A 19,174-nucleotide genomic window follows, 5' to 3' on the forward strand; every position below is an offset into this window, starting at 1 on the left:
GCTCAGGCAGAATGAAACAGAATCACTTAGACACCGGCAGAAATAAGCCATGGGGATGATTGGAGCAGCCGATCAACAGGCTCTGGGGTGCTCCAATGACATGACAAGTTTCGCTGACAGCTCGAGTCACAGCTAGGGTCCTTTATTATATTTGTATGCTCGCTCATGCATGCACGATGACATGGGCCATTTAGGATTTGTCCATTTTTTCGTCCATCTTTCGTTCTCACGCGGAGGGGAGTCAATTATTTAAGGGATAGCTTTTCTGGCAATGCCGGGCAGGAGGGAAAGGTATAACGCAAGGTAAATCCAAGGGTGTAGGAATGGCCGGCGGTGGCTGGCTGTATTGATTGGCTATTTAAGACACAGATCTGAGGAGAGAGTGGAGGTCAATGTAGAGGAGCGTTTGTGTGTGTGATGGAACGGCAGGTGAATGAAGCAGAGAAGCTTCTCATCAGGAGTGTTCTGCACCACTGGAGCATATGACCAGGTCAAATACTTCACTACAGAGGAAGAGCGAGATAAGGAAGTGGAGAAGGATAAAAAAAGAAGAGATAAAGAAAGAGGGGAGTCCTTTTTACATGTAGACCTCAGGGTATATGAATCCCCTATAAATCTGACAAGATGAGCCCATCACGTGAAGAATGTGCTTCAAACAGCAGGTGCTAAATAAGCTTACACACACACATATTTAGCTCTGTACTCAGCTAGATAGGATATGACAGACTTCTGCTAGTTTTACATACACCTAAAGATGCACATTATAGATGGAATAGTTTTTTATAGTAAAATGACACTCTATCACTAAATCTTACCCTTCCAAACCTGTTTAGAAAAATGAGCAAAACATGATGTTGCCAATTAATGAGCTTTTCAAAATGTCAGAACTGCTTGGAGTTTTCTTCAAAAGTCTGATTTTAACATAAATTACTTCAGTTGTAGATCCTAAAAAGTTCCAAAAATGAACATAATGGAAGAAAACATCATGTAATGTAAATGTGTCAAAGAATAGGTGAATAACTCAATTTTGACAAAAATGTCAGATAGAACGTTATAATTCCAAGCCGGGGACATTTGCAGAGTTAATAAAGACGGAGTACAGGAGAATGACTATAAAATATTACCACAAGAGATGATCAACAAATATTTATAACATAAAAACTGACACATAAAAACTATAATTGAAGTACTTCTGTAAGATGTTTGTTTTTCAAAGCTTTTTAAAGTGCATTACAATAAAAACAACATTTTAATAGTCATTAATCGCATCAAGAATAAAAAATGTTTTTACATAATATACAGTATGTCTGTGGACTGTCTGTGCACAGTATGTCTGTGCGTATTTATTTTGTATTTATAAACACACAATAATGTTGTCCAATTAATACCTTAAAGTTTGGTGTTTTGTCCATTTTGTAGCATACAGGCAAACCTCATACATTAATAGTGTAATAGAACCTGAGGGGCATTAAAAGAAAATATTGTACAAATAAGCCCTCTGGACTTTACTTTCGGTCACTACTGTACATACACATTTCTCTATTTCAGGCGATCTCTGCAGAAGCTTTCTTTGGAGGTCTTGAGAGACTTGCTTAGGTCTCGACCTCTCAGCCCTGTTCACATTCATTAGCATTCATCACCTTCTCACAACAGTACACTGCCACACCGCAGCTCTTATTACTATTCAACACAGCAACCTAAATACACCAACTCATGCACAAGCACACACACACTCACAGAATGACTCCCTGAGGACATGCAGGCCCCGTGTTGACAAGCCCTCTTGGTGGTCTGTTGATTCCACAGAGGCTAATAAAATCCAACACTAAGGGGTTTTGGGTGGAGGCGATTCTGTAAACTCTTTCGCATTTGCCATTTTTAGAGAGTGTAGGTTCCTTTTGGTCTCTTAAATTGCGATATTCTTCAATTAAATACCGTAATCTTAGGAAACAGACCTCTGGAGTGAGTGAGTGAGTGAGAGAGAGAGAGGGAGAGAAAAGAGGTATTTACATAAAAAGAATCACCCTGAACCAGAGCTTTTTGCTCACTTGACTTCTGCAACGGTAATTACTGTGAGAGAGAGAGAGAAAGGTAGAGAGAGAGAGTAATGCATTGTATTGAGTATTGTAGTCTAGCTTAATTTGCTGTCAATCCACATGGCTATGCATGTCCTCCGAGCTCTAAGTTAAAGAATTTCTTTCCTTTTTGCTCCACCTAATACATATAATCATTTGTTAGGGCTGGTTGATTTGTTCAGACAGCCAATCAGAGCACACCCCTAAGAGCGGCTGGCATCGATCCTCGTCTCTCGCCTCCTGACATACATTTAAATTAGCTATGTGAAAAACTACATATTTTCAAAATCGACTAGTTGGCGGGTTGCCTGAACGATCAGCTGACTAAACGGTCTTGAGGAAGCCCTGAATAATTACAATGTCTTTGGGTTAACATGACCCTGATAACATACTGTACGATGTGCTCTTGCATTCATAAACAGCTTGTTAAAGTGCAACTGAATGAAACAGTCTTGTTATTATTATTTGTTGCTTACAAGGTTTATAAACAAGCCCTAACTGATGAATCTGTGGGTGACTAGCTAACCATAAAGATCCATTCCTAATTAAAAGCATTGCTGAAAAAAGATACAATTTTACATTGCCTAAATTGGACCCCCCCTTTAAGCCCCCCTGTTCAATCTCAGCAAAAGTGCCAGCCACTCAGATGCCAATCTCAATTTGCATTCAAAGCCCGAGCAGCAAAAAATCAATTAAGTTCCCCCAATATACAACATTTATGAAGCTTAAATGTCTTTGTGGAGCAATGAGGACAAAGGCTATGGAGCTTTTCCTTTCTTTCTGTCTCCCACTATCCCCGCTGTCCCTGTGATTTCCATAAATATAAATCCACTATTTACTCCCGTCTCTGGCAAATTCAGCAGGAAGATTTCCATTCTCAGTAGAAAAGACCTCCATTTGGAAATGTCCAATCTTGGCTGAATAGGGGCGATGGGGGGGAATGTGCGGCAGAATAATGACAGCTTTCTATGTCCTATTGTGCGGCTGCAAATGAAATGGTTAAAGTCACGCCAAACTGTTGGGGACTTAGAAGAGATTTGCAGTGGGAATTCATTTCCAATGTACTTTCTTGCAGTCAAGGTCGCAGTATGCACGAAGAGAGAAAGAAAGGCAAAGGGACGCAAAATCAGACAGTCACAGAAGGCGGAGAAAAGATGGAGTCTATTGTCATCTATCATGCTTTCTAGGAATCCCATTATACCCGGGGAGAAAATTTTCTATGTTGCGTGTTGAAGAATGGTACACGGCAAGCAAGAGTACAGTATATGTATGAAAGGAAGAGGCTGTGAATCACCATTAAAGCATATGTGCACCATGAATCCATTATTCATTTCTCCTCAGAGAAAGGCAGAAGATAGGGGACAATGTGACCCCATTATAAAAGCCATCTCTAATGAATAAAAGGCCAATAAGGTCTGTAATATATGGAAATAGGCTTGTGCTGTTGACAGTGACCAGCTGAGAGCCGTCTCATCCTCGCCAGAAGGGGGCAATGTGAGGACAAAGATGACCTCTTTGTTTTGCAGCTGAAGCTACCTGTACTATTCTAATGCTGGGTTACAGTATAATCCAGTTTAACCCTTCCGCTTAACACGTCACGAGATAGCAAAGTCAATCTTTCACCTCAATTGCATTAATGCCGACACTTTGGGTTTACTAGCTTTCTTCCTCTCTCAATCAGAAAGAAGAAGAGGAAGAAAGCTCTGACTGTTCAGTGGATCTGTCATTGCATAAATGAGCTGTGATCCAGATAGAGGGACCCCTTTCATCTTGTAACAGGCGGTAAGATCTATATTAAGGCTTCTTAGCCGCATACGCTTCACACATGAGAATGAGCCAGTCTTGGCTGCTCAGCCAGGAGTTGACACGAGAGGCAATAATTAAAATAAAAGGACTGGGATTTTGAACCCAATAGAATTCCGTGGAGCGGTTGCAGGAGAGGCTCGTTACGTATTCGTCACGTCGCAAAGTTTTTCGTCTCGTGGACAGAACGGAGACATTTCGGTTTCAGCTCTTATGTTTCTTTACCCTCATAAAAATGCATGCGCCTTTTCCTTCAGAAGTAAAGTTAGCAAATTGGTGGAGAGAATGTCAACCCTCCAGGAACGCATCTCTGATGGAAACGCATTTGCCCACGCGAGAGGCTTGAGCACGAGAGAGAAATAGACGTCAGCTTACTTAGGCTTGTTAACTGCTCAAGGTGGATGTAATGGAGGGGGACTTTTTACCGGGAACTGAAAGGAAAAATGGGTGGAATACAGGGGACATGTCTGATGTACTATACACAACGACCATATATGAGTTGAACGGGACGGTATATGTTTGTTTTAGTCTGCAAAGCTCGTCAAAACAAGTCCTGGGTCTGCAGAACGGATTTAATTGATAAGTATTTGCACAGTACAGTGTCACATTTGTGAGAAATGTTTTTTTTTAAGTTATATTCAGAAACCATTTTACTGTATGACAGTACAGAAAATGCCGGTCAAGAAAATGAAAATACTGGAGGAAAGAGCATTTCTCACTAAAGGTCTAGTAGCACTCAGATATAACATCCCGTCGTCCAATTATTCCTCTTAATCTTCCTCAGAGATGGGAGTATAATGAGAAATGTACTACTGTAATACATAAAATGTAAATAATATTACTTTCAGTATTGATTTTTAGTGCATTTTAGCCAGCTTTGATTTTTCATAAGGATTTTTTTCAACTGACGTCATACAAGCATCTGTTAACCACATACCCATGATAATTCTTGCAAGACTGTCCAACCTACAAATAAACTCCACCTTTATTTGCAGTACCCCTACAGTATATTAAAAAGACTTTCATTAATTAGATGGCCATTCGGGAAATTCAGAGGCAAATTTACAAACAGTTGCTCCACTTTTGTGTGCAGCATTTTAGAAGTGATTTTCATTCTGACTCCTGTGTCCTGTAAAGCTCATTAAAAAATGATTCAGACTTTGCACTATTTGCGTGATGTAGTTAAGTTATGCTTGTTAAAAAGTAGGTGTTAAACAAATTTCTTTTGATATATTTTATTGGTTGTGGAAAAGGTTATTTATCAAATTGGGTAAAAAAACAGCGCTGCCAGAGCACTCAAAGAACTGACGCTTTTAGAAGAAGAAATTAATTTCTTACCTAATTCCCTACATTATAGTGAAATTTCAAGCAAGCCAAATTTGTTTATGTGTACTCCATCACGATCAATAATAAGATGAACATTAAAATATACACTTCAGTTATGTATATGTTTCAGCTTTTTTATCAGACATATTATTTTTTTCACTTGTGAGTAGTAGTACATTGCCTCTCTAAATGTCAGCCACATGTTGTTCACAGAGCCTGTATTTGTTAAGTCTGATATCCTGAAGGATGAATGTGTGGAAGAGCAGAACAGATAAAAACCGGTGTGTTGAATGTCTAATCTCGAAGTGAGTTCGAGTTGAGCCAGTGACTGATAAAAATATGAGTTGCCCTCAGGGTTTGGAGCAGTTGAGGGTAACTGGATAAAATACACCTGGCCATACTGGACTCAGCACATTGAAGAACCAGCAACATGAGAGTTAGAAAAGAGCCACATAAAATCAAAGAGATCTCATGATAAAGCCACCAATGTGAACATCCACACATGCAGCCTCAATGAAATCGTCTGAGCATCTGTACATTACACAGCAACGGCATTTGATTTGACCTCTGCAGAGGAGATGTGGCACGTCTGCACATATAAACACTAACACACACTCTAGCACACTCAGGAAAGCTCAATACCTCATACCCATGCTAAAGTTAATCCATCGCTTAATGTTTGGTAGGGCTGGTCTGGGCGCAACATGCTGTGATTTGATAGGGGACCAAGAGTATGCACAGGCACGCACACACACACAACCTTTTCCCTGTGGTAAGAGACTGAAAAATCTCTCTACTGTAAGTAAAGCTAAAAGTGAGAGAGCCGAATTAGCAATTCTCAATGGATCACACATTAACGGGAAATCTAACTCATGTTTACTCACTGATGTACAATACAAGCGCATGCTAATGAAAGGTTATGTGGTTATAGGCACCTGACATTCCATTGATGGTTCTACATGTTGTAAGTGTAGGTCACTAGACAGAGTGCATCTACTGCTCATACATCAATACAGGTTCAATGAGGTCAATATCAAAATTCTCACAGTGCCAATTATAAATGAGCTTTTGAAACGGACTGCAAGATCAAAAGCTGGAGGAAACTTGATGGTTCAATGAACCACACCAAAAATAAAGGTAAATAAATAAATATGAATTGTAGATTTATTTTATCTGTTGCATTTTGCATCAACTTTCCCATGGCAACCTTTGTGAAGACTAATAGAGTTGTATGATCATCTGTCATCTCCATTTGAACAATCCTTGGATTTCAAGGTTATCAATGTGATTGTTTCATTGTGTCTTCAATTTTGCACATTCCCAGATAAACAAAACAAGTGGCAATTAAAGTTGTCAGGTTCACTCACTCATATGGGTTACTGGGGTCTGTTCCTTGTAGCTCAGATGGGATGGGAATGCGCTTGTAGTACATCTCCCAGTCAAAGGCTCCCCGCATGGCATCCCCCGCCTGAGCCTCATAGCCAAAGTGATTGTGGTCGATCACGTCTATCATGGGACACACAATGGTTTTGGGGTTCTGGGCAATCTGATCTGCAAATATAAAGCAAAAGAGAACTATTGCATTTATGCATGTGCCAGACACTTATCCATAGCAATTCACAGCAAATTTATGGTATACGGTTTTTTTTAGATGTGTATGCTTGGATTCAAACCCACAACCTTTGTGTAGCTAGCACAACACTCTAGCTATAAGAACTATTCTATGCTGTGAAAAGGAGGGATGAAAAGACTAGGACTGGAGGGTGTCTCAGGAGTCCCCCTGCTCTCCTGGATCACTTGCTCTCCTTCGCTCCGCTCGGCTGAGTGTGGCAACCCTGTGAAATTTAAAGCCGCTGCAGTCGCCCGGCGATTAGAAACAATTACAGTGCTTCAAAGTAGGTTTGCTCCATGGAGGGCCGAGCAGAAAGGACCCTCGGCCCTTCGCTCTATCTCTGTCAGTCAGCAGCCGCTAAGCCGTCCCAGATCTGTCACCCGCACTCTCCCTCAACACCTCTGCTCTACTGGACATAGAGATTTCAAGGAGAGAGAGAAGACCTGGAACATAGGCTTATACACACCACAACATAGAACTTAAACAAATTCATTATACATTAAACTCAGGAGCACAATCAATAATGTCTGTCTGGAACCGATACTGGATATTTATAGTAAACTTTCCACGACTCAACGCTGGCATTATAGCAATACTAGTAATTTCTTAGAAACTTCTCAACCACAGCCTGTGTGTAGCATTCGTCTGGGAGATATCACTGGTGAGAAGGTTGTGTGATGATGTCAGTTCTTACATTTGGATTATTAGGCCAGATTCAGATTTCGTGTCTTTTTCGCGTCACTTCCTCTTTTTTCAGGAGCGTCGGTGAGAAGAAAAAATGACAACTTTTCAGAAAGGCGCAAGTGCGCCGCAGGTCATGTGAAAGGAACCAATCGGCCAATATAAACAAGATCATTGAAAATGGAGACAAAAATGATCACAGTGCAGCTCGCGTTTTCAGCGCGGTTTTAGACGCAAAATGTGAATTGGGCCATAGGAGTCCAAGAAACCAATTTGCCTTGAATTTGGGGTTATCCATCTATTCTTTTCAACTAGGAATTTATCATTACTGCTTATAGCATGCTAGAGAACAGGGTTGCAAATTAGATACGATGTAAGAGATTCATTGTGCAGTAGTTAGACTCATTCATTATAACGTTATAACTGCAGAAGTGAGCTCGCACTAAACGTCATTGAGTGTTTCACTGATGTCTTTTTGGGGATCTTTGTTTTGATTCTGTAGACAATACATTCCTAGTTTAAATAACCACTTTGTCTTTCATGCTCACAGAAAACAGTCTGGATGTAATAATGTGTCAAATATCAATAAAATAGTTTTGTCTGTAGCCTAAGAGGATATGGAATGCCAAATGTTTGTTATGTATTATTAATAATAGTCATGAGTATAATTTTAAGGGCATGAATAATCAAGTAAAATACTTATAAAGTTTTATTCTTGCTGTATTGTGTAACTTATTTATAATAACATCTACAACATCTAATATAAAGCTCTGGGCCACAGTTTAAAGAAAGTTTAGCTGCTTTCCAATTAAATAAAAAGAACCACAAGCCCTAAACATATCTTTAGTATTTTACTATTTTATATTTGTGAAATTTATATATTAAATGTATCTTAAAGTACATTTCTATCATAACATTATGCAACTGTTGTGGGGAGGTCTAATTGTATATGTTAAAGTTGTTACATATCCTCTGTTACCCTGTAGTTCTCTCTGTGGATCTTTCCTGTTTTGTGTTCCCCTGGATGTTTACCTTGTTAATTCTGTACCCATTGGATGTTATTTGTTACTCACACTTCACTATAAACTGGATTATCACTACCTATCGTTGTCATCGTGTCTGTCTACAGTGTTCCCCAACAATGGTGCTGTCACTTTAAGAGGAGATATAGTAAACTGTTACAGTACACATGCATTGTTTTTCATCTGTATCGACACGAAACGGTACATGTCATCGCAGTCCTGACCTGAGGTAGAATACAACGTTTCTGCAGAGCACCACCTACTGGTCCACAGATACAAAAATGGCTATTTTCTATTATAACTTTTGAAAACTTTGGTGTAAAATCATAAGAATGGTCTTGTTTGATTCCTTGAGGCATGGCGAGTCGAACCATAACCAATGTTCCTTATTTGTCCATTGTGGGCGTCGCCCATTTAGAATTTTGCAGTATTTTACGAACGCAATAATGTATCGCTACAAAACTTGCTATGGTTCATCAAGGTCAAGTTCTGACAGGACTTGTAAAGTTATAGCCCAGCTCTTCCTAGTGGTCAAGAGATATAATTACATTTCTTAAAATGCGTATAAAATATGAAGAAATCTACATAATTGTATTTAATTCACAATATTATATTTGTTGGCTCAAGCAGAGTTGTTTGATATCAGAGTTGACATATTGCGCCATACTTAATGTCAGCCATATTTAATTATATAGAAACCTTCTACAAATTTTTTTCAGATTTGCAGAAAATTTGGTACATATCCTCTGGAGACAGTACTGACAAAAAGTTATTAAAAGATTTTTGATTGATCTAATGTCTCTCGTATACAGCATCAACGACCTCTAAGGCGAGCACGTCAAAGAGTCATGTGGCTGTATCTTTGTGACACTTTTGTGCATTGATACGAAACTTGTTATGTGTCATGACTGGCACATCTTCTCTGCCTCATTAATATTTTTTGACAGCGCCACCTAGTGGTCAAAATTAATAAGCAATTCCTTGTTTTCTATCTGCTTTCCACTCTGTTTTTAAACTTGGTTTCAAAATCTGATCATCTGACATTTCCAAAATATTTTGCTTTGGGCGGTGGCTGGGCTTGACCCAAAGGGCTCTCCTGTTAAGAAATGTAATATATTTTATATATGCAGCAGCAGCATTCCTTATATGCAGACAGCGGTATGTTGTGGATGTATTGGCAGCTAGTAAGTCTCAGTACTTGCTCCAACGCAGCAACAGCATAGCAGATGTATTCTACCAAGACCAAATTCAATTGTATGTCATGTACACTACCATGCCAAACCCTCCGAGAGTTTTAATGACAGTACCCAACCTAACTCAACTCTACAAGACATTACAAGAATACACGTTTTGAAGAATAATTCATAGTTTTGTAAGATAAACAGTTTACTGTTAGCTTTATCTCATTAGCTTCCACCCCTTTGTCTTCTGTGGAATACTGTTGTCTTTGCTTTTGTATACATGTGCTGTATATGGTGTATGTGAGTTAAGAAAAGCTTTCCTAAAATGCGAGCACACACACAAACACCTGCGTCCTCCTGCCAACACTCACATATCAACGCCTTTGTTTTCTCTCTGGCACTGACTCTCCACATTCCTATACTCCAAAAACCCGCTTCTCTGTAGCGCTTACTGGGCCAGAATCCTTTGTTTGATTTTCTCCCCATTGCAGATGCATCTAACAAGCAGTCTAAATCTGAAAACCCAGTACTCTGCCTGAGATTTGCAATGTAGTGAGAAGTGAAAAAAAAGAAACTATTGTGGACGCGCTTAACCGCTGTGGAATTTAATACCGCTGGTATTATGTTTTGTCAGACTAGTTTTTGCTGCTCTTACGCTGTTATATTTTGTATATGACAAATAAAACATCATAGACATGCAGAAGCCCTAGTTAAAAGATGACAAGTTATAAGAAACTAAGGAGAGACTTTTAACATTATGGATGTGGTTGTATCTTCTGGACATTTTTGTCTATTGACACGAAACTTTGTATGCATCATCACTGGCATATCTTGTCTGCTTCATAACTTTTGACCATTAGGTGGTGCTGTCACCAATTTTTAGGAGCAATTTTTCTAACTGCGTTTCTAAAAGTTCTAACTCTGTTTCCTTGTGTTTTTATACTTGATTTTCAAAATGTGATTATCTGACATGTCCAAAAAATTTCATTGCTGGGCCATTTTTGGGCTTGAACCGTAATTGTTGCTTGAAGCTATATTTATTCATCTGCTTCTTCTGTAATGGAAGTCTATGGCAGCCCATAGTACCATGTATGGGAAAGTATTAAAATTTGGCACACACATAGAGGACTGTCTAAACTGTTATCATGTCAAATATAGAGTCTCTAACCCAAACTCCATAGTGCCACCAACAGTCCAAACGTCAACAAACGTCTTTGCCTATAACTTTTGAACCTTTTCAATTCTTTTTTCCTGTGAACTATTGGCTCATGCTGACTCGAGTGCACTATATGACCTCATTTTTTGTCATTCTGCCATTAAGAATTTTTAAAAAAAACTACTTTTTTCTAAATTCCTCGTAGAGGGCTTGCCGGATAAGCATGAAATTTGATATGCAGCATCTAAAAACACTGCAAACTAAAGTAATAGAATATTTTTGATTGGCATATCCATTATCGTATAGCGTCCCTACGGATGTGATGACGAGAACGCCACAATGGATTTGATGCTGTATTTTCGCAAAACTTTTGTGATATAATGAAATTTATTTTAATGCTTATAACAGGAAAAAATCAACATAATGGTATTCAATTCACATTAGTATATTTGTTGGGGGGGGCACGATGGCTTAGTGGTTAGCACGTTCGCCTCACACCTCTAGGGTTGGCGGTTCGATTCCCGCTTTCGACTTGTGTGTGTGGAGTTTGCATGTTCTCCCCGTGCCTCAGGGTTTCCTCCGGGTACTCCGGTTTCCTCCCCTGGTCCAAAGACATGCATGGTAGGTTGATTGGCATCTCTGGAAAAATTGTCCGTAGGGTGTGAGTGTGTGAGTGAATGAGTGAGTGTGCCCTGCGATGGGTTGGCACTCCATCCAGGGTGTATCCTGCCTTGATGCCTGATGACTCCTGAGATAGGCACAGGCTCCCCGTGACCCGAGGTAATTTGGATAAGCGGTAGAAAATGGAATGGAATGGAATGGAATATTTGTTGGCTCAAGCCGAGTGCTGAGTTTTTGTATTCCACCAAACTTCCTGTCCATCATATTTATATAGAAAACATACTTTTTCGAACTCTTCAAAAAGGTGAGGGATGGAGGGGTAGTAATGTAACTAGTAATGTTACTAATTACTTTTGAAATAAAGTAATCAGAACAGTAACTTGATTACTATTAAATTGAGTAATTTAATTACATTTCCTGAGCAACTGTTTAACAGTGTGTCTGGTTGCACCCGGCTAATGATTGACTGGATGAGGGGATATAGAGTGTGAGACAAACAAAAAGACAGACCACCCTGTCTCCACATAACTGATCAGAGATCAGTTTCAAACAGCCTGCGACACACTACCTGCAGCGCGCCTGTGCGGCAGATCCACTCTTATCATACATGCCAGGCCGCATCGCAGCATGCCTCTCAAAAACCATACACATCACACTGTAACCAATTAGAACTCGCCGTGCTGTGCCTGCATCTCTTGGACGACCGTCTGATGTTCAGCCAAGAGAAAAAAAAACAGGCAGATCAACCACACTAACTAAAACCTGATAATAGATCAATAGGCGTGAATCTGTGCAGACCTATATTGAAGAAGCCATTTGTATTTGAAACGTTGTAACAGCGACACACAAATCAAAACTGGAACACTTAGGGGCTAAACTATAGATCGTATACTCATTGAGTTTGAAAAGCAGAAGGGTTTTCTCTGATAGCAAGAACAAACTATACAAGAACAGGAGAAAAAGAGGGCGTTTGTTTTTTAATCAACCGACTGCAGAGGAAAGGGCTTTGAACGGGAAAAGCAATTGAATTTTGAAATGGCCAGATTCAAAGATAAGCACAAAGAACATTCCGTGGGATTTTCTCCAGCCTGTGTTTTCTCACAGTGATCGGCATAAAAAATTGAGAAATCTGCGGCTACGTGCAGGCGGCGGGATAAGCAGGTTTTTATCTGGACTAACCGAGCAGGGGTGGCAGCCAATTGACGTTGGCTTCGCAGTGCGAGTCCAGGAATGTGAGAACTTCTCCTCTGGCCACTGACGCTCCCAGAAGACGCGTGCGGATAAGACCCTCTCGCTTCTTGGTGCGTACAATGCGGACCTTGGGAAATCTGGACATGAACTCTTCAAGAGAAGCCTTGAGGTGATCTGTTGAGCAAATGAGAGAGAAATAGAATTAAAGAAATGACATTTAAGAAAAAGACCTAGGTATGCGTTTGCATTGTTTTAAAGAAAAACAATAGGAGACTGATTGTGTGTTGCCGACCAGTGGGGCAGTAATTTAATCACAGAATTGTTTCTTCATTCTCTTGGCCCAATTAAAGGGCATTAATGTTTAATACCCCGTACGATTCCCCTGGTGTTAATACTAGGGATGGGTATCGTTAAGGTTTTAACGGTATTACTACTTTTATCGGTACCACTTATCGATCCGGTACTTTAACGGTACTCTTATCGGTACTTTTTGTTGTGTTTTTTTATCACAGATAAAACTAAAGCTGGAGTTGTTTTCACTTTTTAAAACATTCTTTACTCACCTAACATATCTTAATGCATGTAAAAGATGACTGATACCCGCCTATTATTCATAGAGAATAAAAAATAAAAATGCATGGGGGCCTAAGTTTGTTTGTGTTTTTGTTGTTGTTTAATAATAAAGAAATGGTATTCCAATGATGTGTTGTGGCTGGAGATCTTCTCTTTTGTGATGATGTGTGTAGTGTAGCACATGCACATGCATCAGCAACAGGCCCTCTCAGGTTCATGCCTTAGACACTTTATACATTCAAATCCTTGATATCAGATGAGATGTCGTTTCAAATCATGGTCTTGTCCTGGTTGTGCAGTGTAACATGTTTGGGCTTAAAATTATACAAGTTTGGAAACTCTTGCAATGTACACACACACACAAAAGTTTATGTATTTCATCACTACAAATTAATTTTTAGGTAAGCTCTGCTTTATAATTTCTTAAGCATAATTTACTATTATTCATCCATTTTAAATGCAGTACTGTGAAAGCATTTTCTATGTTTAAGATTTATTTAGGCTACTGCAGAAAAAAAATCTCTAAAGATTTATATGTAGGCTATTCTTTAATGTGATGTGTGTTTATTAAATTATTACATACTAATTTAAAGAAACCTTATGCAATGTTTATGTCGGTGCTAGGCTAGCATACGTACCTCAGAACATGGATGATGAACTAGTAACTAGGTTGTCGAAATCTTTGCATTTATCTGTCTGCACATAATGCACTTTTGAAAGATGTTTTGCCAGATTAATTGTGTTTCCGCTCTTTCAAGCAAAAATCTTGTTTCACTTGTTGCAACGAGCATTGTTTGCATCCACTCGAGTGAAATGTAACCATAATTTAGACCGTTTGATTCTTTCCGCAATCGGCCCTCTATTAAGCGTGAACTTTAGTGTTGTGCATTTTCGTTATTCGCAATCTGGCACGCGAAATGTCCGTCAGTCCCACACTACACAGAGCATCGTGCGCACACAACACGAAACCTCGCGCGCGGGTTTGTGTAGTGTGGGACTGACGGACATTTCGCGCGCGAGATTGCGAATAACGAAAATGCAGGAAAATGGCTTAAATATTATCGCAAATTAGAAATGGTTGGTCAGTTAAAATATGCTAGGTAACGTTTATTTATCAATAATAAATAGGAAATGTTTTTCTTAATTTCTCCAGTACCGACAGCAGAACCGTTAACGTCAGAGCTTATCGATACTTCGGTCTTTCATAATTTAGCACCGGGACCGATAAAGTACAGAGTTTCGGTACCCATCCCTAGTTAATACTGAAGTTAAATCTTTGTTTCTAGAATGCGAAGCAAGACAAACACAGCCAAATATGATTTTAGATCTGTATTGTCAGAAATATAAGCAATATAATACGTTTATGTACAAATAAGTGTCCCTGTAGCTCAGTAAGTTGTGTGAGGTTGTGGGTTCAACTCCCAGAGGATACACAACCTGATAAACATGTATAGCTTGATGTACTGGAAGTGGCTATGGATAAATCCTCTGCCACACGAGAAAATGTAAATACAAACAACACATCTACAATTCACTTTATAGTTTAAGCATACAAATAAAAAACATTGTAACAACATTGTAACATTAGCAACAGTTTAATAGTTACTTAGCATCGCTGTCCATCCGAAACCTTATATGTCAATGATTTTTATATGACTGTATATATTTTACACTTTTTCAAAAATAACTTTTTAAAAAACAACAACACTAGAATGTTCTGGAAATGTTATTTACTGGTTGCAAAAATAACCATCAGGGAACATTGTTTTCTGGTTATTCATAAAAAACAGCTTGCAACGTTCTGGGAACGTTATATTGTGGTTCCCGAAAAATAAACAAAACCAAAGCAAAAACTAACTTCAGGGAAATTTTCTTTGTTTGCTGGGATTATGTTTTATTTAAAATGTTAAACTGCGTGGTCAACTTTAATGCTGTTATTCATCTAACATGAATGTGCACATTCCAAAACTTCTTTAGCTACTAAAGGGCATGAAAACACAAACAGAAACAGATGGAAAAGTAGATTTTCTCAGTGTTAGCTGGGTAGTGGCTAATGCATTTGACCCCTTTCAGCGAGTGCAAAATAACAGCAGAGGCAGTTATTTCAAAAGCAAAGGGGAAAAAGATGGAAGAAAGTCTTATCTTTCTGCACATTTCTGTTTGTTCATTTTTAGAAGCAGCAGGGGTTCGCTGCAATTCGTCCACCGTTTGCGCATTATTCAAACACAAAGCAATAATACCTGCACAAACTCAATCATCGCCTCCCAGCTGCCGTTTCAATGTGCGAATATGCACGTGCGACTGCGTGATTAGATGCTTTGGAGGAACCAAACACAGAGGCTTTGGATTACCACCTCAATGTAAATCCATTTGATGCAGCCGTCATGTTTTAATGGAGGGTTTGAACTGGAGGACCAGTGAATTTATCGGGTGTGAAAGCTGTTCCTTGACTGATTTGTGTGTTACGATTGATGTAAAGATGGAATAAACATAAATATCATTATAAAGATGCTGAAATGTCTAAGATGTCTTCCCAGAATACTGGATTTAGTATAAAGCACATGAACAATGGTTGACAAAATGCATCTATTTCACAGTGTGTAAAACATTGGATTTTAAACTGAGAGACATCCGCAACATCAGTGAAAAATACATTTACAAAAATAGACAAGTCATGTTTCTCAATTTAATTACAGCCAATGAGTTTGATTTACTGAACCTGAGACACAATGCATTTATAAAAATGATGTCTAGGTTAGTAATACCTACACTAAACTTCACAGTAGGCCCATTGTGTCCAGTCAGATATGCAGCTGCACCACCTTTATTTTTAATATGGCACCAAAAAGACTGGCAACTTTTTGACAGTAGCACTTCAGCTCCCTCAGAGCTTATGGTCTTTGTACAGAGCACTCACTGCAGGCCCCCAATGCAATTATAAACAACCCAAACGGAGCAGGACATCTGTGATGAAAAATAAAAGAGTATATTAGCCGTCAGGGAGATGGTATGTGGGGCGTTCCTCTGGTGGACGTCAAACAGCAATATGTGCATGTGCGTGCGTGTGTCTGTGTTTATTCCTCTTGTTCAGCTCTCCCAGGCCAGGGGCCAAACTCACTTCAGGGAACCCACAGGCGCATCCTCACTGTCTACTAAACTCCAGCAAAGTCACCTGCCAACAAGCAAAGTTACATTCAGCACTTTCTTTGTGATTTTCTCTCTCTCTTTCTTTCTTCTCAACTCCCATGGTGCCTGGCCTTCAAACAAATGGCCCCAATAAAAGTGACAGGCTCGATATGAGTTGCCACTGCACTCTGATCCCACAGTGCCGGGGTGGGGAGGAGAACCACGAAACTTCGCGCCAGCGCTGTTAGCGGAAACGGCTCGCGGAACCGCACGTTTTCTCCCTCACGCTTTCGTGTCCTACGAGTGCTTGATTAAACGAGGTCATAAATCATTGGCGCTGATGCATGGCAGGCCGAGCAGTGGGGAAGGAAGTGACAAATAAACAGTTATGAGGAAAAAGGCAAAGTTTCGTGTCCCGCTGGCTTACGGCTGACAAACCATGATGGAGGGCAGGCGCATTCTCTGCTTTGATGGTTTGCAGACAGCCTCTCTGGGCCACTACTTTCCCAACCTAGGTAGAATTTCATTATTCCCTTTCCCTGGTGGCCTGCCATTAAGACAGATGGCCCAGCCTAAGAATTCTGTGTCGTGTTCAAGGTTTCTGATGGTTTTCGAACAGACAAATGTCTTTCAGTCCCTTTCAAATCGGGGTTAAAGACAGCGTTAGATGTGTAATAGTCTCCTAACAGTATTTCTTTAAAGCTCGCCTCTATGATATGAGAGCTTCAGAGGGGCTAAAATTATCATTGTCTTTGCCACTGAGACTTAAAGCTAGAAGTAGAAGAGACTCTTTTTAATTGCTGCTTTAGTGGATGAGCTCGCTGTATTATTTCATTGGTGAAGTTGGTATAAGGAAAGAAAGAACAAGCCCTATGATTAGTTGAAAGGCATTTAAGATAATAATGTGTCCTCTGTTGTCCTCTGTCAAAGGATTTGAAATATAAAGTCAGTTTAAGGTTATTTATGGTAAATTTGGGTTGGGGGTTGGTGTCAACCAATAAGAATAAAGAAACACATATGAGATCACATTCATATTTCAGTTATTTCTTCTAAACTTCAATGAGATTGTATAGAGAGCAAATGGAAAGTTTTCTTACAGTCTCTTGCATTTCAGATATTAAAAAGAAGTGTTACACATGTCTAAAGGTCTCAACAATGTCACAAACATGCTGTCTGCAATCCAAAGTCAATATTATTAAAGATCTTAAAATGAACGCATCAATTGTTCTACTATAGCTCTACACTCTTTGTAACGATTCTCATTGTTACAATTTGTATTTCACCTAAGCAATTGTAGAAGTAAAAACACAACTGAACACTTCAGGGCTTCCTAAGCTATAAAAAAGGAAATCTAAGCATTTTTCTTTGGGAACACATAGGTTGTATACACTGTAAAAACTATGATTTTAGGAAAATGTTTTGTTTTATTCTATAGAATTTCCATCCAGTCATGTATGAAATGCAATGACTATTAATTTTACTTTTAAAATGCGCTCTTATCTGGCGCTTTACCCTAGCTGCTGGTATATATTTTTGTACAGTGGGTCCAAGATTAGGGGTTGCAGTGTAAATCAACAATATCCTGTTGGATCAGATTACACAATAGATACAGTTACCCATACTAGCTGAAGGCACCTGGGTTAGAAGCCACAACTACGACCAGATTAACTAAAAGTTTGCGGCAGTGGAAACGCCTCTTTTGGTGTCTACTACTAGTACTACTGTCTGTATTTACTAAAAACACGTGATAAAAATTAGCGCTGAAAAGGCATAAACACAGCTATTTTTGCTACTGACCTTATTGCATATGCATTTGTAGGAGTTTCCTCTTCAGATGCAAACTTTATGGGAGGAAAGTATTTACATGAATCACGCTACACCATTTACTAAGGTTTGCCTTGTCATTGTACTGGTATTTGTGGCTTTATTTAAGGGCCAAAAAAGCATGTTGTGTGCATTGTTAGTAGAACACCTGCAGAAATGTCAACTCCAAGCGGTGCTATTCTGCCCTATTTAGTAAATCCGGTCCTTACTATCCAAATAAAAAAAGAATGAATGTTTCGACGTGAAACTTTTACCTTCAAGGCCACAGAAGTTTAAACCCCATGTGGATCAGGAAGATAAACAAATTTTCTGGAAAGGCAAGATCAGCTGGTTGCAAAGGCCATTATGTGTGTGTTGTGCAATTACCCACATTTAACATATGATGCAGAGTAACTAACACAACATGTAATTCCTTTTCTGGATTGACGCAGGTTTCCTTTCTTTATAAGCCATTTTGACTTCCACGTGAGCAGCTAAAGCAAAAAATGGAGCACCCCTTTTGCTAATCTCAACGTTATACGTCACTGCTTTTTGTTGGAATGGTGCACAATTCGGCAGGTCTTTCTTTGTCACTAGCTGTGATTTAGCAAGTGCAGACGTGCAGTAATGGGCTCATTACAGCGAGTGAATTAGCTGCTTTGTCTCTGCGTGTGTTTTGAACAGCAATGTGGCTGTAGTCAGTATTCGACTGTGGCCCCCTGTGAACAAGAGAAGAGAATGAAACATCTGCTAAGCACAAGCACCTTGAGAACTCTGCTGCCTCTGCTTTTATTCATAATACACTGTGTGTTTTTGAAACCTGCCTTTGGCCAGTATGTGAATAAAAAAACGACCCGCCCCCAAATGCCCGGCATGCTGGCTCCTATTTACTCAACCGTCGTTTTTTCTTAGGGGGCAAATACGCATTCCTTTGAACCATTCATAAATTCGTCTGCAGCTAGATCAATGTTCAAATTCAATCGCAATTTATTACATTGCCACCA

The 19,174-nt window shown here is 39.4% G+C and overlaps 1 protein-coding gene across 2 annotated transcripts in view; it reads right to left on the reverse strand.

Annotated features, from left to right (window-relative positions):
- The window catches only part of galntl6 (polypeptide N-acetylgalactosaminyltransferase like 6), a 166,362-nt gene that overhangs the window by 20,192 nt on the left and 126,996 nt on the right, over positions 1-19,174 (reverse strand). For both annotated transcript variants that reach the window (XM_056739301.1, XM_056739307.1), the window contains exons 6-7: positions 12,657-12,842; positions 6,572-6,755 (exon numbers count right to left, since the gene is read on the reverse strand). In XM_056739301.1, coding sequence (XP_056595279.1) covers positions 6,572-6,755; positions 12,657-12,842 — 370 coding nt within the window. The remainder of the gene's footprint in view (positions 1-6,571; positions 6,756-12,656; positions 12,843-19,174) is intronic.

The sequence above is a fragment of the Triplophysa dalaica genome, chromosome 2 (assembly GCF_015846415.1).
Source record: "Triplophysa dalaica isolate WHDGS20190420 chromosome 2, ASM1584641v1, whole genome shotgun sequence".
Lineage (NCBI taxonomy): Eukaryota > Metazoa > Chordata > Actinopteri > Cypriniformes > Nemacheilidae > Triplophysa > Triplophysa dalaica.